This window comes from Equus caballus, chromosome 7, assembly GCF_041296265.1.
Source record: "Equus caballus isolate H_3958 breed thoroughbred chromosome 7, TB-T2T, whole genome shotgun sequence".
Classification (NCBI taxonomy): Eukaryota; Metazoa; Chordata; class Mammalia; order Perissodactyla; family Equidae; genus Equus; species Equus caballus.
In genome coordinates, this window is record NC_091690.1 from 17,118,455 (window position 1) to 17,137,977 (window position 19,523).

The 19,523-nt window shown below is 35.7% G+C and overlaps 1 protein-coding gene across 6 annotated transcripts in view; it reads right to left on the reverse strand.

Annotated features, from left to right (window-relative positions):
• Positions 1-13,557: 13,557 nt before the first annotated feature.
• CWF19L2 (CWF19 like cell cycle control factor 2) overlaps positions 13,558-19,523 on the reverse strand; it is a 115,042-nt gene continuing 109,076 nt past the window's right edge. For all 6 annotated transcript variants that reach the window (XM_014741257.3, XM_014741258.3, XM_014741259.3 and 3 more), the window contains exons 17-18: positions 17,266-17,367; positions 13,558-14,240 (exon numbers count right to left, since the gene is read on the reverse strand). In XM_014741257.3, the coding sequence (XP_014596743.3) occupies positions 14,097-14,240; positions 17,266-17,367 (246 nt within the window). In that variant the 3' untranslated portion in view covers positions 13,558-14,096. The remainder of the gene's footprint in view (positions 14,241-17,265; positions 17,368-19,523) is intronic.

Sequence of the window (19,523 nt, forward strand, 5' to 3'; positions counted from 1 at the left end):
AAAACAATAATTCATGTTCAAAGCAAAGAATACAAATTCAGAACCAGAGCTCTGTAAATATTTATATCCCAAGGGCCAATGAGCCTGGATAATAAGGAACCTGGGTGTTAAAAACAGAAGGCTACACTTTCTTAAAGCAGTGGTTACTCCTCTCTTAGTGTTATAAAATACCATATATATGACATGTCAGCTTAGCTGTGAATATTTAAATATCTATTATCAATGGAGTTAATTTTGACTCGATTTTACCACTCAACCAATTCCACATATTTCAAAGGTTTTCGTTCAGAAACTCCTGCTTTCCAAGGTACCAATTTCTATATTAGCTCAGGCAACTTTTGTTGCTACCACAAACAAAAATTTTAAATTTATGACGACTCTAAAGGATAGAGTTTGTTGCTCTTATAAAGTCCAAAATAGATGTTACTGCTGAGTTAGCAATATTCCTCAAGAGACGGTTCAGGGGCCCAGGGCTTCTTCTATCTTGTGTCTCCACCATCTTCAACGTGTGGCTTCCAAAGTCACCATGCATATCTGCACCAGGCCACAGAAAGAGAGAGCATGCGGACTGTGTGAGGGTTTTTTTTTGAGATGAAAGGCCTCTGGTCACATTCCATTAGCTAGAACCCGATCACCTGACCACTATAGGAAGCCTGGAAATGTAGCTGAACCATCTTTTCAGGAAGAAGAGAAAATTCTGGCTAACCTAGCCAGTCCTTGCTACACTTTGTTAGCAGCTGTTTTTATTAATGGCATTCAAAAATAAAATATTTCTTTCAATAAGTCTAGGAAATTTAGACTTTTCACTAAGTAAGGTTAGTCTTTGATCAATTCATGATTATAAATTTAGGAATGCTTCATTAAAATGCCAGTAACACTATTTTTAGTCTTTGAAAAGTGGAGAACAAGGAAGAAGCAAAGGAGCTAAAAGAAGCAAGAATGCAAATACTATGAAATCTAATGCGCTATAATTAAGCTACAATCAATCCATTTTTGATTACTTGCACTAATATGTATGGCAGGTTTTACTTTTTAATTTATGTTTTTTGTGTATAATCAAGAGTTGAGTCTATATATATAAGTTCTTTAAAAAGTCTATCTTGAAAGAAACTTCTCATACTAATCGATCTATACAGTACTCCTTAGTTTAGAAAATTGTTTTAAATCCTTTATTTGAGGCAGAATAGAAAAGAAAATAGTGTTTTATTCAAAGCCACAAAGGGAAGCAATATGTAACTCCCAGTACTATACTCACAACAGATAAATGTTCCCTCTAGAAAAGAATCAACTGAATTCTTTGTTTTTCATATTGGTAGAAATACAGTGGCAAGCTGAAATTAAAATAAGTGAAGGAAATATACACTACAGTACTTTAAAATAGGTATACACAATTATAAAATTGGAAGAGAATTAATGTTTTAAACATGCATTATTTTCTTTCAAATTGCTATATACTGATATAAAATTACTGAATAATAAAATAGGTATTAGTCCTATGTATTCATTTTCTAGTACCCTGTACCCTGCACAAGTATATCTAACATTTAAAAACATCTATATTGAATTTAAGTGTACAATCTGAGACATTTACTAACACAAAGTTATAGTTAAATTCACATTATAAAATGTCATGTAATAACACATCCTTCCCAATATTTGTTTGAGAAAGTGGCTAAAGTCCATGTCTGCATATCTATATGGAGAGTTCTTCACTGAATCAACTTCAGAAAATAGAGTAGAAAGAAAAACAATACTGTGTTTCTGTTTAATATTAAATTTTAAGATCAATATTTGAATAGGGACATTAGGATGCTAAATCATACAAGAGAATGAACAATTTATGCTTTTAAAAAGTTAATCAACTCATCTCACTCATGTTTGCTCCAAAGGTACAAGAATACCAGCAGAAAATATTTTTTGACATGTTTATTTCATTAACCATTCATTTTTTTTTTATTGAGGTAACACTGGTTTATAACATTACATAAACTTCAGGTGTACATCATTATATTTCAATTTCTATGTAGACTACATCATGTTTTCCCTCCAAAGACTAATTACCATCCGTCACCATACATATGTGCCCTACTACCCATTTCACCCTCCTCCCTCCCTGCTTCCCCTCTGGCAACTACTAATCTAATCTCTGTATCTATGTATATGTTTGTTGCTGCTGTTGTGTTTCTCTTCTATCTATGAGATAATATAGTATTTGACTTTCTCATCTGACTTATTTCACTTAGCATAATACCCTCAAAATCCACCCGTGTTGTCCCAAATGGCAAGATTTCATCTTTTCTTAAGGTTGAGCAGTATACCATTGTGTTTATATACTACATCTTCTTTATCCATTCATCCATTAATGGGCATTTAGTCTGTTTCCAACTCTTGGCTATTGTGAATACTGCTGCGATGAATATAGGGGTGCAAATATCTTTTTGACTGGTGTTTTCATGTTCTTTGGATAAATACCCAGAAGTGGAATAGCTGTATCATATGGTAGCTCTATTCTTAATTTTTTGAGGAATCTCCACAGTTTTCCATAGTGGCTGCACCAGTTTACATTACCACCAGCAGTGTATGAGGGTTCCCTTTCCTCCATATCCTCTCCAATACTTGTTATTTCTTGTCTTGTTAATTATAGCCCTTCTGATGGGTGTGAGGTGACATCTCATTGTAGTTTTGATTTGTATTTCCCTAATAACTAGTGACGTTGAAAGAAATTTCTTAAAGATCATGTTGAGGTCCTTGGGACATTTCTGTGTCCTCTGGCACCTGAGGACATTGCCTAAATTTTATCAAATGCCCCTTGATCTCAGTGCTTCTTTCCTTTGGTAATTCCTCTCTTAGTTCTGATATCTCTTCTTCAATCATTTGTTCGTGTTTCTAGACAGAATTATTTTGCAGGGAAAAGTAAATTGATGAGCAACCTGCACTAACTTCTAGAACACTCTGATCAATAAGACTATTTGAAGTTCTTTCTGATGATGCCACTGGTAGAGTTCTGGATCAGGAAGAAGGCAAACACAAGCCTGAGAAAACTATCATCTTATTTTTTAAAGTGCAATAAGGTGAACCTAGCATATTTCAGATACAGGTCCTAAAAACTTATGTAACCGGAGAAATATAAACAAATAAATCAAATATCTTATAGGTACTACATCAGAATGCTGTGCTTGGTACAATCAGGGCACAAAGAGAAAGTGATCAATTCTACCCATGGTGTCAGTAAAAATTCCATCAAGAAGGGTAACATCTGAGCTGAACAAGGTCTTCAAAATTAGCATGTTGTGGAAAGGGGGTGGAGAAGTAAGTAGTCCAAGTAAAACAGCATTAACAAAGATAAAGAGAACACTGCATGACTTGCTAGGGGAATTAAAGTAGTTTGATATGATTTTCATTGAATGGGAGCTGAAGTGAGATGGGCATGAGAAGAAAGAAGCGACAGTAGAAAGGCAGAATGCAGTCATATGAAAAACATTTCTCTCACGCTGTGGAGTCTGGATTTCATACGCAGGTGATGAAAACCATTGAAGAGGCATGACATGATCTTTTAGAGAAATAATTGATATTACTGAAACAAAGAAAGCAAAACTGAAGGCGAAACAATAGTTAGGCTATTACAGTAATCCACAAAAGAGATCAAAGAGGTCTGAAGTAAGGCTACACTAAAGGAAATAAGGAGGATATTTGAGAGATGGTAAGAAGTTATTGTTCAGGACATGACTGCTGTTTGAAAGTGGAAGATGCAAAAGATGACTCAAATTTCTGGCTTGGCTTACTGGCTTATAGATGGAGGAAGAAAGTGGAGGAAGAAAAAATTTGGAGATAAGCAAACTGTGCTTTCTTTTGGATATGCTGATTCTGAAGTACCTTATGTGGTATTTAGGTAGAGAACTCATTTAAGGAGTGTGCAAAGATAAAGGAACCAGAAACTATATCCATAAAAAACAGTTAGAGAGAAATAAGAAAATAGAGACAGGACCACCAATGAAGTAAAAAGAGGAGTTTCAAGTAACGTTCAACGGTGTTCAGTCTGACAGAGAAGGGTAACCAAGATGAAGACTGAAAAAAATCTTTTTGGTTAATTTACTTTGAATTAAGCAATTGGATCAACATTACTACTGTAGCTTCCACAAATAAGTAGCTATTGGAGTCCTCACTGAGGTGGATGTAAGAGTGAACAGGAGAGAACTTCAGGGTAGTAAAAGAGAACGGCAGCTACCTACATCTTTGTCTCCCCATATTCACCAGAAACAATTCAGAACAAGAACAACAAATAAATTTACACAAAAATCATACCCTCAGCCTGAGGAGAAGACAGATAGAGCCAAACTAAAAGTTAGTAAAATAATGAAAGGCACCAAATCCAAGTGAGTGATCTTTCATTTTCCTCCCACAAGCCTTTGCAGCAAGCAAGAACAGTCCGAGGAAAACTGCACAAAATAAGGGAAAATGGAGCTGGTGGCAGACCTAAAACTGGTCCAAAATCACAGCAGAAATAGAAATCCCAACCTAAGTACGAAAATACAGAAAAAGTGCCTTGGTAGATCAGAACACTTACTCGGGACACCTTGGGGAGGAGAGGGACACAAAAATGAAAAGGTAAGGGGCCCTTTGGCAACTGGGTGGTGAAGGGGAGAAGCAAAAGGAGAAAATTCAGAGTCCTGCAGACAAAAACCAAAAAGAAACAGAGAACATGTAATTCTTCTTCCCACTACAAAATTTTAAAAAGCCACGAAAGAAACTGTACTACTTTCCTATACTGACAGATGGAGTGTTTTCGAAAAAGGAATCTTGTAACTATCCCAAATCCAAAATAATGAATGGAAATTGAATAAATATGTATACTGGTAGTACAGTAAATCAGTAAACAATAATCAACACACATCAACTGATAAAAATTCTCTACCAGAAAACAACCATCACAGCCAAAGAAAACTGTAACACAACACACAGAACTGAATGAAAACACTCAAACAAGCATTTGGGGATATATGAAAAAGCAACTTAAATTGGAAATTCAAAAAATTAAAAACAGAAATAAATTGAAAGAAAGAGATTCAATTTAAGAAAGAATTGGGAGAAAGGTCAAAATCATATCATACATGAAGATTAAATTACAAGGTGCCCAAGGGAGAACAGACTAAATGAAAACATAAGAGGCACTGAAGAAAAGCAGAAAAACCAGCAAGAGAATATATACGAGAAAGAAAAAAAGAGTCAGAAAGAGAGTGAAATGGAAGACGGACAAAGAAGAAATAACCCACATATAATCAGAGTCTCTGAAGAAGAAAATAAAAACAATATAACAGGACTAATATTTAAAACCATAACCTATGAAAACATCATAAATAGAAAGATCTGAACCTAAATTTTTAAAGGGATCTCAAGGTAACTGGAAAAGTAAACCTAGAATGTCAAGATAAATATATATATACACACATAATTATATATATATATATAAAGCAAGGCAACAATGGAATAGCATTTTCAAAAAACTGAAAAAGTGTGAATCGAGGATTTTATATTCAGTCAAGCCATCTTTCAAGTATCAATACTACAGAAAAATATCTTTAAACAGAAGAACTTAGAGAATTATGTACCCATGAGCCATTCATGAGGAATCTACTAATAAATGAGCTTCATTCAACCACGAGATGACTGAGAAAACCTTCAGCCAAAAAAAAAAAATGATGCTGAGCATTTACTATGTTTAACAGTAGCTTCAAGACTAAACAAATAGAACTGGCCTCGTGGTGCAGCGGTTTAAGTTCGCGCACTCGGCTTTGGCACCCCAGGGTTTGCTGGGTTGGATACCAGTGCAGATCTACGCACCTCTTATGAAGCCATGCTGTGGCAGGTGTCCCACATATAAAGTAGAAGATGGGCAGAGATGTTAGGTCAGGGCCAATCTTCCTCAGCAAAAAGAGGATTGGCAATGGATGTTAGCTCAGGTCTAATCTTCCTCAAAAAAAAAAGAGACTAAACAAACAGTAGGGATGAGAATACAAAACCAACATATAAATATTATATGTTGTGACCAAGGTAGAAATAAGACAACTAAAAAATGGAGCAGAAAGAAGAAAGTAGAACAAGCTCACTGACTGCTGTATGGGCAACAAGTATGAATTAAGGGTTTTAAAAACCTGATAAGTCAAGGGCTGGCCATGTGGCTCAGTTGTTAAGTTCACATGCTCTGATTTGATGGCCCAGGGTTCGCCAGTTCGGATCCTGGGTGCAGACCTACATACTGCTCATCAAGCCACGCTGTGGTGGCATCCCATATAGAAGAACTAGAATGACTTACAACTAGGATATACAACTGTGTACTGGGGCTTTGGGGAGAAGATAAAAAAGAGGAAGACTGGCAACAGAGGTTAGCTCAGGGCCAATATTCCTCAAAAAAAAAAAAAAAAAAAAAAAAGAAAATTGGATCCTTTAAAAAAATAAACAACCTGATAAATCAGAGAGTAAACATATAAATAAGAAAATAGGGAATAAAGTACAAGTACAATGGTAACCACTAAAAGAAAACTTCAAACCTTCATAAATATCAACAAAAATTTTTTAATAAAATAGCAAATAATGTACATTACATGGAGAAATAAACATAGCAAATACAGCAATTATAAAATTTTGAGACAGACTTGAAACCAAACATTCAGTCATATTAATCAATATCAATAGGCTTGACTCGCCTATTAAAGGAAAAGGGTTTTCAATTTGGCTCTCAAAGCAAGAACCAATGGTATGCTGCATATAAGGAACAAAGTGTTTTAAGAAGGTTAAAAATAATGAAAGGGACAGCAGAATACCAGGTAAATGAAAACAATAAGAAAGTAGGGGTAGCAATCCTGATAGTAGGCAAAGTATAATCCAAACCAAAAAGCAAAAATGTAACAAACAAAGCCCCTTTTTAATGCTAAAAGCCACAATTGACAACAAAGATATTACATATCCATCTACCAAATAATACTGTAACCATCATTATGAGACCAAAACTACAGGAGACGCAGGAAGACAAAGACAGAAGTCAACTAATAATAGGAGACATTAACAAACAAAACAAAGTACATGACAAAAGTACGTGGCGTATGCATATATATAAGACCTAAGTGACATAATAAGGTAGACTTTATGATTATAAATCAAACTTTACATCTTGATAATAGACTATACACCATCTAAAGAACATATAGACCATTCACAAAAATTGATCATATGTTGCACCACAAAGTTCCATAAAGTAGAAATATTACCAAAAAAATTCTCTGATCACAACACAGTATTAGAAATTAACAAATTCAAAAAGCAAAATTGATCTTCTATTGAAATTAATAAACTTTATTATAAATAACCCTTGGGTGAAAATAAGAAATACAAACTGAAAGTAAAAATTTCTAAAAATAATAATGAAAACATTTTCTATCTGTCAGGATCTATGAGACGTAGTTAAAAGTAAGCAGGAAAAAGATTTATCAACAAAAGAATAAGAATAAGTGAATTAAATTAATAAATTAAGGAAAGCCTTGATGAGTTTACTAAATTTTTAGAACTGTCTAATACCCCCAATTCTGAAAAGAAAGAGACTCAGATATTTTCCCCAATTTTTTCCTCTTATTTGCCTCCCTTTTCTTATTGAGAAAATAGTGGAAATGGCTGGAGATAAATGGGCTAACCTATGAAAAAGTGAACAATGGAGCTTACTTTTTGAAGCAAATGCTCTAGTGCGATACAACAAATTCAGAAATAATTTAAATCCCACAGATCTTCCCCAGTAGGAATAGGAAAGATTCCTAACTAGATAATATAAACTCTGACACAGAATATTTAACATCTCAGAGAGAGACCACAGAGTTCAGCAATTCTAACAAAACAAGAAACCATCTCAACCACACTTCCACTCTCCACCCTTCCCCACAATTCCCTCAGGCTACAAAAAAGTAGACAGAATATCACACATCCAGGCCTCAAACTACAGAGCTGACTGGAAAACAAATGGGTTCAAGTGAAAGCAGGAAGAAAGTCAAGCAATATCAATGTGGATAGAATGTACACCACAGACCTTCAAGCATGAGCAAGACAAAAAGAAACATCCTGGCAACTCTGCAAATACGCCACAGCAAAAAATGAGTGAGAGGATAAATGTATAAATGAGTTGGAACAAAGCATGCAAACTACAAAGAACAGGACTGGAAGAAAACTCACACTAAAGAAATAAATTTCTATAAATTGCTTCTCGAGCAACTTTATGAAAATATGTAATAAACAAAAGCTCAAAAACAAGATGATTTTTAAAAAAATAAAGTTAGGGAGATCACTGAGCTATAAAAAATGAGCAAGCAAAAAAAGTAAGCAAACAATCTTACTACAGAATCACTAAATAAATTAGAAACAGCAGGAAACAGAACAGGCAAGGCTGATAAAAATCAAACTAACTTTATGCCCATTTATTCAGGTGACACCAAATGTGAATGTGGATCAACTAAAAGGAATGCAAAGTACTAGAAATAGTAAATATTAGAATAAATATAAAAAAACTTTTTTCTCATTAAAAAAATCACTTTAAAATAGAATTAGGTGCTCAAAGCAAAAATAATAACAATGTATTCTGTGGATTATAATAGAGAAGTAAAACGTAGGACATAAAGGATAAGACGGGAAAAATAAAAGAATAAAGTGTTACGGTTCTTAAAATATGAAGTGCCATATTTTTGGTGGACAAACTCTTAGGGTGGCCTCCACTATGTTCTGATCTTGGTTATTCACATTCTTGTGTGATTCCATCCCCTTTGAGTATAGGCAGGATCTGTAATATGCTCTAATCAATAGAATATGGCAATGGATATACACGATTTTGTGTGATTATGTGATTTCATTATGTAAAATTTCAGTGACCACCTTGCTAGATTCTCCCCTTCTCTTGCTGGTTGTGAGGAAGCAAGTGGCCATGTTGGGGAACCCCACGTGGTAAGGAACTGCTGATGCTCTATACGAGCAGATGGAAGCCTCTAGCCAATAGCCCACAGAAAACTGAAGCTTTCCGTACTAGTTGCAAGGAACTGAATGCTGCAAAGAACTATGTGAGTGGGGAAGTGCATCTTTTCCCAGTTCAGCCTCCAGGAGAACTCTGTCCTAGTCGACACCTTGATTGCAGCCTGGTGGGACTCTAACCAGAGGACCCAGTCAAGTTGTGCCTGAACTCCTGACCCACACAGGCCTTGAGATAATAAATGTGTGTTGCTCTAAGTTGCTAAGTTTGTAGTAATTTGCTACGCAGCAATAAAAAATGAACGTATTAATGTATAATGTTTAGGTTTAAAACTATCATCTTGCTATTTGTTTTCTATTTGTCCCATCTGTACTTTGTTTCCATTTTCCTCTTTTTCTGCTTTCATTTGGACTGAGTATTATCTTATGTTCCATTTTATCTTCTTTGTTGGTTTATTGCTATAAATCTTTATTTTGTTTTTTATCTTAGGGTCTCCTTTAGAGTTCATAATTAGACATCTTTATCACAGTCTACATTCAAGTTATATTATACCACTTTAAGTATAGTATAACAACCTTATAATAGTATACTTCCATTTCTCCTCTTCCCATCTTTGTGCCACTATGGTCATTTATTTTGTTTTTACATATGTTATAAACCTTACTCTGTTTTTGTTTACATAGTAAAACATCTTTTAAAGAAATTTAGAGAGTAAGAAAAAATTCTTATATATTTACCCATGTAGTTACCATTTCAGAGCTTCTTTGCATGCCTGGCAATTTTTGACCAGATGCCAGACACTTTGAATTTTACCTTGTGACTTTTGGACATATTTTTATTTCTATAAATATTTTTAGGCTTTGTTCTGGAATGCAGTTATTTGGAAGCAGTCTGATCCTTTTGGCTCTTGCTTTTAAGATTTGTTTGTCAAGACTAGATCAGTGCTAAGTCTTGGGATAATTATTCTACGCTACACATTACAATTCTGTGTATTCTACCCAATTCCTGGTCAGTCTTGAAATTTTCTTCTAACTAGTGGGAAATGTTACTTCTCAACCTCTCAGGTAGGTCAGTCTTTGCCTGACCATGGGTAGTTTCCTCAAACGCATGCACTAATCAGTGGTCAGATACTTGATGGTGAGCCTCTAAAGATCTCTAGATTTCTCTGTGTAGCAAATCCCTCTCTAGTAACCAGACCTGTTGTCTTGGTCTCCCCAGACTCATGGCTCTAGTTCCTCGACTCGTTTAGTTCAATAGACTCTGACTGGATTTCTCCACCTTGTATCATATGGAAACTCCCTCAAAGCAAGAAGTTAGGGCAATCACAGGACTCATCTCATCTTCTTCATGTCTCTTAGGCATCATTGTACTTCCTTGCATGATATCGCACATCTTGAAAATCATCGTTTCATATATGTTGTCTATTTTTTTGGTTGCTTTACGCCGGAAGATAATGCGGTTACTTTGTCTTGGATGGAAGCATAAGTCTTGAGGTATTTTATGAAAACGAAAGGCTGACTCAGGGTTGAGCCAAGAGTACACAGGGCAGAGCAAAGAGCCCCATGGAATCAATCTCAAGAAGCCGGACTGGGGTCCTAATTAAGCAACTAGCAACATATGCTCGACTTAATTTTAGAATTACTAGTGAACAGTGACTGCAACAATGACTACCTCAAGTTTCCCATCTTTTTCAGTGCACGTGTCTACTGCAGTTATGGTAAGCTTCTCTTATTGCTGTGTGTTTAGGGGGGAGGGATGTATGTGTGTAAGGGGTGCAGATAATTTGTCTCTTAAATTCACAGGTCTTCAGATCCTGAAGCATCTGAGTAACCTCATCTCCATCCGGTCTGATTTAGATGGGATCTTGAGTTTGAGCCTAAGCCTAATGCCCTACTGGGAAGAAATTTTCTTGGGAGGATTTGAATATATGTTTCACATGGGAGGAGTATAAATCTGTGATCAGAGGGTGGACTGTAGTGGATTAAAGATGGCCACAAATTATTTGATAGTACTCCCATCAAGAGGTATAAGACCCCTCTTCCTCAATGTAGGTGGGTTCTGTGACAACTTTGACAAATAGAATACAGCAAAAATGAAACTGCCAATTTCTGGGCCCAGATGCTAAGAGACTGGCATCTTCCACCTGTTATCTCTTGGAACTATCTTCTGGAATGGCTGCTCTGGAGGAAGCCAGAAGCCAAATAGCAAGGTCAACTAGCTATAGGAGAAGAGAGTGTTAACAGCCTGTCCCTAGCTGTTCCAATCATTCCAGTACAGGTACCAGACATGTGAGCGAAAGAGCCATTTCGACCATTCCAGCCCCAATATATACCATCTGAAGAAAGGGGCCCCAGACACATGGCCCCAGTCATCTCCAGATGTTTGAGCTACTCCAGCTGAGGCCGCAGACATGAGGAAGCAGAGGCAAATCATACAGCTGAACCCTGACCAAATTCCTCACATATAAAACCATGAGACATAATAAAATGGTTGTTATAAATAACTGTTAAAGAAGTTCAGTTTGGATATGCCTATTACACATACACTAGAGACGTCAAGTTGGAATTTGGATATGCGATTCTGGAGTTCAGCGAAGAGGTCCAGAGTGAAGACATAAATTTGGGAGATATCCTCCTTGTCCTGTCCTACTTTTCCTTTTTCCATAGTACTTATCACCTCTGACATTTTCTGGATAATTTATTTATTATGTCTAATGTTTACTGTCTGTCTTCCCCGATATAATGTAAACTCCTTAGAGACAGTGATTTTTGTTTTATTACTAACGTATCCCCTGCATGCAGAGCAGTGTCTGGCATATTGAAGACACTCAAATATTTGTTGAATAAATGAACCAATTTAAAAATGGTATTTAAGACCATTTTAGTGATGAGATTTACCTTGGGAGAGAGTAAGAGTGGTAGAAGAAAAGATAAGTTTTGAGAATGGGCATTTCAACACTTAGAAGTAGAGATGATGAAGAGGAACCAGCAAAGGAGACTGAGAGGATGTAGCCAGTAAGGAAGGAGGATAAATAAGAGATGGTGCTCAAGAAGCAAAGTAAAAAAACGTGTTTCAAGAAGGGAAAGTGATCAAGTATATCAATGATGCTGACAGGTAGAGTAAGATGGGCACTGAGCATTAATTAGTTGATATGCCAATGTGGAAGGTTCACTGAGGATCCTGACATAAAGAGTTTTAGTAGAATGGTGAGGATGAAGTCTAACTGTACTGAAAATAGGAGGAAAATGAAAGGAGAAGAAATAGATTTTTTTTTAATGAGTTTTGCTGTCAACCGGAGAAGATAAACGGCTAGAGGGGGATATGATGCCGTGTTTGTTGTTGATATACTGTAAAATGTTTTTGCATACTAATAGAAATAATCCCATAGACAGGAAAAAACCTAATATTACAGAGAGAGTAGGGGCAATTGAGTAGGTGAAAAGGGATAAATTCAGCATAAATGAATGGATTAGCCCTAGATAAGAACAACAAAATAATTTATCTACTATTAGCAAGAGGAAAAGTAGAGTACATGGATACCGAGGGAGGTATATAGACAGATGTGACAGAAATTCCCTTCTGTTTGGTCCTATTTCCTCAGTAAAACAGGAAGCAAGGTCATCAGCTAAGAATGAAGACAGAAGAGGTATGAAATAGTCCTTTACCCCTGTACTGAAATACACCTGGCACATATCTCGCTTTAGAACTTACACTGTGCTGTAATTATTTACGTACATGTCTCTTTTGCCACTAAACTGTAAAATAATTTAAGGTAGAGAAAATACTTTTTACTTTTGCACTACCAGCACGTAATAAAATGCCCTGCAAACAAATGTTTGTTAACTCACTGATGGAATAAATAAATATTATGGACTCCTCTAAGACTGCAGCAAAGCCAAAAGAATTTGAAAATAGCAGTAAGTAAAATAATATCAAGTATCTGTTTGATACATATACTTAAATGCAATTTGCAAATAGTGAGAAACTGAAACAAACTTCCACTTATAAGTGAAATTTTAAAACTAGATAGAACATAAACATTTCTTTTTTTAACAAACTAAAGAAATAATGAGATGCCAAGATTAGAAATAACTATGTAGAGTTATGAGTTACTCTCAGGTACGTATCACACTGATTCTAGGTATTCAATATTTCATGACAAAATATAAAGGTTCAGCTCCAAAAACCAGCATCTTTGAAAAAGGCTGACTATAAAAATATCTCCCATGTAAGAAAAATAGGAGCACTCTTACACCATGGCCACATTTTATAAGTATATGGTTTTCTCTTGACACCAAATATACAAACAAAGGAAAATGAAGAAACTTAGATCAAGTAGGGAACAAGAGAATATACTCCCAACATTTAGAATACTCTCATTATTTAAGATTTTGTAATAATAAATACAACCCCAAAATGATGATTTGGCTAAAATTTTTAACTTTCTTACAAACCCCAAACAACTGTAAATTGTGTATCTGGAACAATTACTTTTAAAATCACCAAAATTCAAAGACACTATTTAAAAATCCAGAAATAAAAACAAATGAATCATGAACATGTTATACTTCATTTAATTCTTTATTACTTTGGGGACATTCTTTTTCCTTTAGTAAAAAGAATAGCAGTAATATATATGCTACTGGTAGAAAATTAAGAGCCTCTATAAAATGCTATGAAAAGAAATTTCAATTACTGAACATGCCAACTTGGTTTAAAAAATTCGAAAGAAGCAAGTCAACAGACTTAACCTTGAAATGGACTCACTTTCCTCTGAACCAATGATCTGCTAAACTTCCTAGATAATCATTCAGACAAGTCCTTCTATCTTTTTAACTGAATAGTTCAAAACACCAGGACATAGGTACAGAACAGGAACGTGAGCAGGTCACTCAATATATCTAGTCTCACTCCACAGTTACTACAATGAAGTCCAAGGGAAGAGGTGGGGAAGGCAACGACAGAATCCAAGGATGTACAGTTGTCAGAGACCCAGAGCATGACTCTCTTTCCCTATGACCTGAGGGTCAGTTGTTTAGTTAGATGCAATGGAAAAAACTGAAAGGAAACTGAAGAGGAAATAAAAACTGAAAGATATGACTCAACATTTTTTACTTTTGGTGAAGTCAAATGGTTTCCACCACTGAGCAAACTGAAGTGCTTTCTTCCTCTGATCCTCAAAGTTTTCTCGGATTCCTTTCCTCCAAAGTCTTGGTTCTATATCCAGCATCCCACCAATGATTTCCTTTTTAAAGAAGGAGAAAATACAAACACATGTATGTACAAACACTGAAAACAGGAATGAAACTATTTCTGTTCATGCTGCTACTAAATATAACTAAGTAGTTTTCCATGAGGATGTTCAAATTTGACATAAATATTAGTTTCAAGTTAAAAAAAAAATCTTGTTTTTAATTAGTTCTAACTATGCAAACCCTGTAATTCTAGGAGTCCTAGCTGTGTCTCCTGTCAAGCAATTTGTCTATTTTGTTGCCTGTAAGCACATTTACCAGACAGCAGCAAAGGGGAGGCAGAAAAAGTGAAATTTAATTCATTCGGTCCTTATTAGCTGCTATGGCAAACAGTTTGGGAAAAAAATTAATCAACATGTAGTAATTATTAACTTGGTTGTTCAACTACAGTTGAATCTCAGGCTAACGTTCTCTCTGCTATTTAGTATACTTAAACTAGTTTCTTCTATTAGCTGGAGATCTTTTTTCAGGAAATAAAATCATATTTTAATACTACTCTAAGTAAACCAAGAATTAAAAATTATAAATCACCTTTATTTAAAAAGTCACATTCCCAAGCCCTGAAGGAATGGGTTTTTTGTGCGTGCGTGAGGAAGACTGGCCATGAGCTAACATCTGTTGCGAATCTTCTTCTTGCTTGAGGAAGACTGTTGCTGAGCTAACATCTGTGCCAATCTTCCTTTACTTTATGTGGGATGCCGCCACAGCATGGCTTGACAAGAGGTGCTAGGTCTGCGCTCGGGATTGGAACCTATGAAACCTGGGCCTCCAAAGTGGAACACGTGAACTTAATCACTACACCACCGGGCTGGCCCCAGGAATGGATTTTGATTGTCTGCTTATTATTCTAGAGGATTTCCTTCATTATCCTCTTCCTGTGCTGTTAGCTACAGAAATTAATCAAATTTATGCTTGTGAGTATCCATGTACAGAAAGATATGGAGGAGACTTGTAAGCTTAGAAGGAGGTCAGTATGGTAATACAGAAGAACACTGGACTAAGGGTTGAATCCTGCATATTCAGTCTAGTTCTACAGGACTGTGTGGTGAGATCCTGGATGCAATCTCTCTAAGACACAGGTTCTTTATCTTAACAAATATGCAGAAGGGGCCCGCCATGTACAAGCAAGTGCCAAATAATGTATGGGCTTCAAAGATAAGTAACACACATCTATCTGTCTTCAGAGAGCTCATCACCAAATCTGGAGCTGTGGCAGGAGCCAGAATAATAACCTAACTATACAAAGGATTGTCTTATAAAGCAGAATAAGGTAAATGCCAAAGCAGAACATATGGAGACTCAAAAAAAAAAAAGGTTCTATTTGCTCGATAGATTAGGAAAAGCTTCATGGAAAAGGGAACATCTTTCATGGAGAAAGGGGAATAAAGAGGCCCATAGAGAAAACAGTTTATAGAAGACATCAAGAGAAATGTGGTAAATTTAGATTTAATGCAAGAATTTCTTGGCATTAGCTAAGTAGGCAACGTAGTTTAAGGAAGTCTACCTCATAAACTCATCTAACATTGTCTCTATAAAACATCAAGTTTTGTCCTATGTGTACCAACAGGATTGATTCTTGTTCTGCTACTGAAGCAGATGTTAATGGCAAGAGATTATCCCTTCTTGCTCTCTGAACAACTGCTTAGGGAGCAGGCTGAAGGGAGTTCTTGGGCTCAGAGGTTGTTTCTTGAAAGCAAATTTTGGCAAAAATGGATCAGTGATGCAGTGTTAACTGAAGAAGCTTTACTTTTAACATTAAAACAGTATTAGATAAACCATAATATTTGGAGGGACAGCAATCTCTCAGTTAAATTTATACAAATAAAAAATTAATATTTTACTTTGTTTTCACTAGAATCAAGTTTAAAAAAAATAAATCCAGAGTCATAGGGCCTTCAGTTATAGAGCTCTAGTGAATAACAAGGGAATTTTTCAGAGCAATGAAAACAAATTTCTTTCTAGTTAACTCTAGAAAAAAATATTCTGAAAAATTCTCAAGTTTCTATAATATATCTCAACAGTTCAAAGACGTATGTGATCTGGGACCTATGGTTAACTCTTCAAGGACAACAGAATAAAAAGTTTGAATCCAAATGTTTGGAGTTGAGATCTCTCTTGGCATGCCCCTATTCATTGGAGGAGATGGTCTTATATAGGAGATGAAAGTGAGGAAGGAGAACAGGGAACCCTGGGCAGAGTTCATCTAGGCTCCTGTAATTTAGAGCATGACATGAGCAGAAAGGCCTGAGATGCACTAGATTAAAAGGTCACTTCTAGAGCTGTTACTACCCAGACTTCTCTTGACTGCTTCAATGGCTACTTTAATTTCATTCAGTCTCTGGTACTAAGTCACACACTTCCCAGATACTAAGCAGACCTTCAATTTAAGGGTTATAGCCTTAGAAGGCAATCTCTAGTAAGGGAAAGAATCTACTGGCAATTGAAAGATCTATACTCTAATATCTGCCCATAAATTATCTATGTGAAATGAGTCAGATATTCTTCTTGGACTATATGGTGCTTAATTATAAATGAAGAGGTGAAATGATTTGTTCTCTAGTTCAACCATGAGTATATGTACCTCTAGTTCCGTCCCTTATTAGCACGTGTCCCTAGGCAAGTTATACAACCTCTCTGTAGCTGTTTCTTCATCTGTAAAATAATGTAATAATATTTCATAATAGAGTTGTTGTGAGCATTAAGTGAGTGCTCAGAACAACACCTGGCTCATTGTAAGCCCTCAATAAGTGTTAGCAATTATCATCATTCTCAGCACAAGACTGGCTGATTCCACAGGAAAACATCGCAGTCACTGTTGACACCATTAACAAATATTTGGTTCCAAAGTGACATTCATTCTGGGATATTTGTATTAATAGTTTCTAGGTCCTTCCTCTAAAAATTGAATAGAACAGTACTCACCAACTTCACTATATCTTGTGCTCAAAGTTTTGATTTACCTTCAAAAGTGTTACCAACTTGCTAAACTTTAGAATTTTATTTAGTTTGTGAGCATACCTTTCCAAAGTAATGAGGGAATTTGTGTTGATCTTCAATGACATGGGCAAATCCTCCTTGGAGGCCAAAATCCACAGAGAAGTAAGGTAAGCCTCTGGGTACCTAAATAAACAGATAAATCACACAAGAATACAACATGAAATCAAAAGTTATGTTTAATCTCTTTTCCTGCTCTCTGACATGACAGTAATTAAGCATCCCTCAAGACAAATACATGCAATGAATTTCCAATTTAGAGATACTTAAGCAATGATCTAACTTTTCTAAGTAAAACATTTCATTTTGTAGTCTTTCAGCCATATAACTCTTCATAATACTTAGCAATTATAATCGAAACCAATTATTTCCCTGTCTTTGGGGAAAACAGGAAAGAAAACGTATTTTTTTATATATATAACAGCAGAATAATTCTACTTAGACTACACAAATATAGAATAAAGATAAGATTTCCTATATTTTCCTCACAATGCAGAATAGGAAGAGGGGCCTAGCCATATACCTAGAGCTTTGTTTATAGTATCCCTTAGACTTTACTAGTATTCATTTATCAAAGATAAATTAAACTTGAACAATCATAATTTTGTATTAACTGGTGAGATGGGTATAGCAATATTTAGTTTACCAACCTCATTTCAAAATATCTCTAGGATTAACTATTATCTTTCCCTCTCTTTTTCCCTCCTTCCCTCTTTCTACATACACTCATATGAAGTATTTTAAACTCTTTCTTGATTGGGAAAGGTCATAATTTCTTGCTTTATCAATTTCTTGTGTCCTTGTAAGCTTTTCCTCCAAGCCTCAATTCTGTCACTACAAATTATTCAACTGGGTCAATTTACAGTAATATTACTCTTCTCCAACTCCCTCATACAGTCAGCATTTACTCATTCTGGCACTGAATCACATATTTCTTCTTAACTATACATCTTTTGTATTGTGTCCTCATGAAGGCAAGACTTGGAAAGAGATAGTATGGTACGGTGGAAAGAGAGTGGTCACCTTGAAATAGTATAAAGCAATTAAAATTAGAGCTTATAAAGAGTTGTTCACGTTATAGGAAAGCCATAAGTAAAAAAATCAGTTTACAAAATAGTACGTAAAACTGCCCAGAAATGGGTTACTGTTTTGTGCCTGTGTATTTTTTCATATTTTCATTTTAATATGATAAACATGTATGACCTAGAAAATTAAGAAAAACTGAAGTAAAAAGACAGACAAGGCTCTAATTGCAGCTCTGATTCTTATAACTAGGTAAATTCACGCAAGTTATTTAACATCTCTGAGTCTCATGAGAAATATGAAGAGCTCAGAGGTTTGCTGTGAGGATCAGATAGGAAAATGAACACAGCCCAATGCTCGGCACAGAGAAGATTATTCAAATATTACTTTCATTTCTGTCTCCTATACAACAGTATTATGTGCAAACCTGGTCTAAGAATAAAGAATGCAAGGCTCTATTAAAATATTTTTGCTAGCTGAAGTAGGTCTTTCATGTGTCAAACATGAATCTGAATGGTTCAAATCATGTTATAGAACTACATCAACTAAAAGACAGTACTTTGAAGGAGAGAGAACTTGAGGAAGCACTTGGTGATGACAGTGCCCATGCCTTTTACTGTACTGTGTTTGGCAGAACAATGGTCCCCTAAAAATGTCAATGCTCTAATCCCCTATTTGCCATGAATATGTTACCTTATATGGCAAAAGGGATTTTGCAGATACAATTAAGTAATGGGTCTTATTTCTTTTTTCAGATATACATCGTAATACATTTCGAATTCTGTGTAGATTACATCATGTTGACCACCCAAAAACTAACTATAGTCCACCCCTCACACGTGAGCCTAATCACCCCTTTTGCCCTCCCCTCCCCCCTTCCCCTATGGTAACCACCAATCCAATCTCCATTGCTATGTGTGTGTTTGCCATTTTTATCTTCTACTTAGGAGTGAGCTCACATGGTATTTGACTTTCTCCCTCTGACTAATTTCACTCAGCATAATACCCTCAAGGTCCATCCATGTTGTCACAAATGGCCGGATTTCATCATTTCTCATGGCTGAGTAGTAGTCCATCGTGTATATATACCACATCTTTATCCATTTGTCCCTTGATGGGCACCTAGGTTGCTTCCAAGTCTTGGCTATTGTGTATAATGCCGCAATGAACATAGGGGTGCACGTATCTTTATGCCTTTGTGTTTTCAAGTTCTTTGGATAAATACCCAGCAGTGGGATAACTAGATCATACGTTAGATC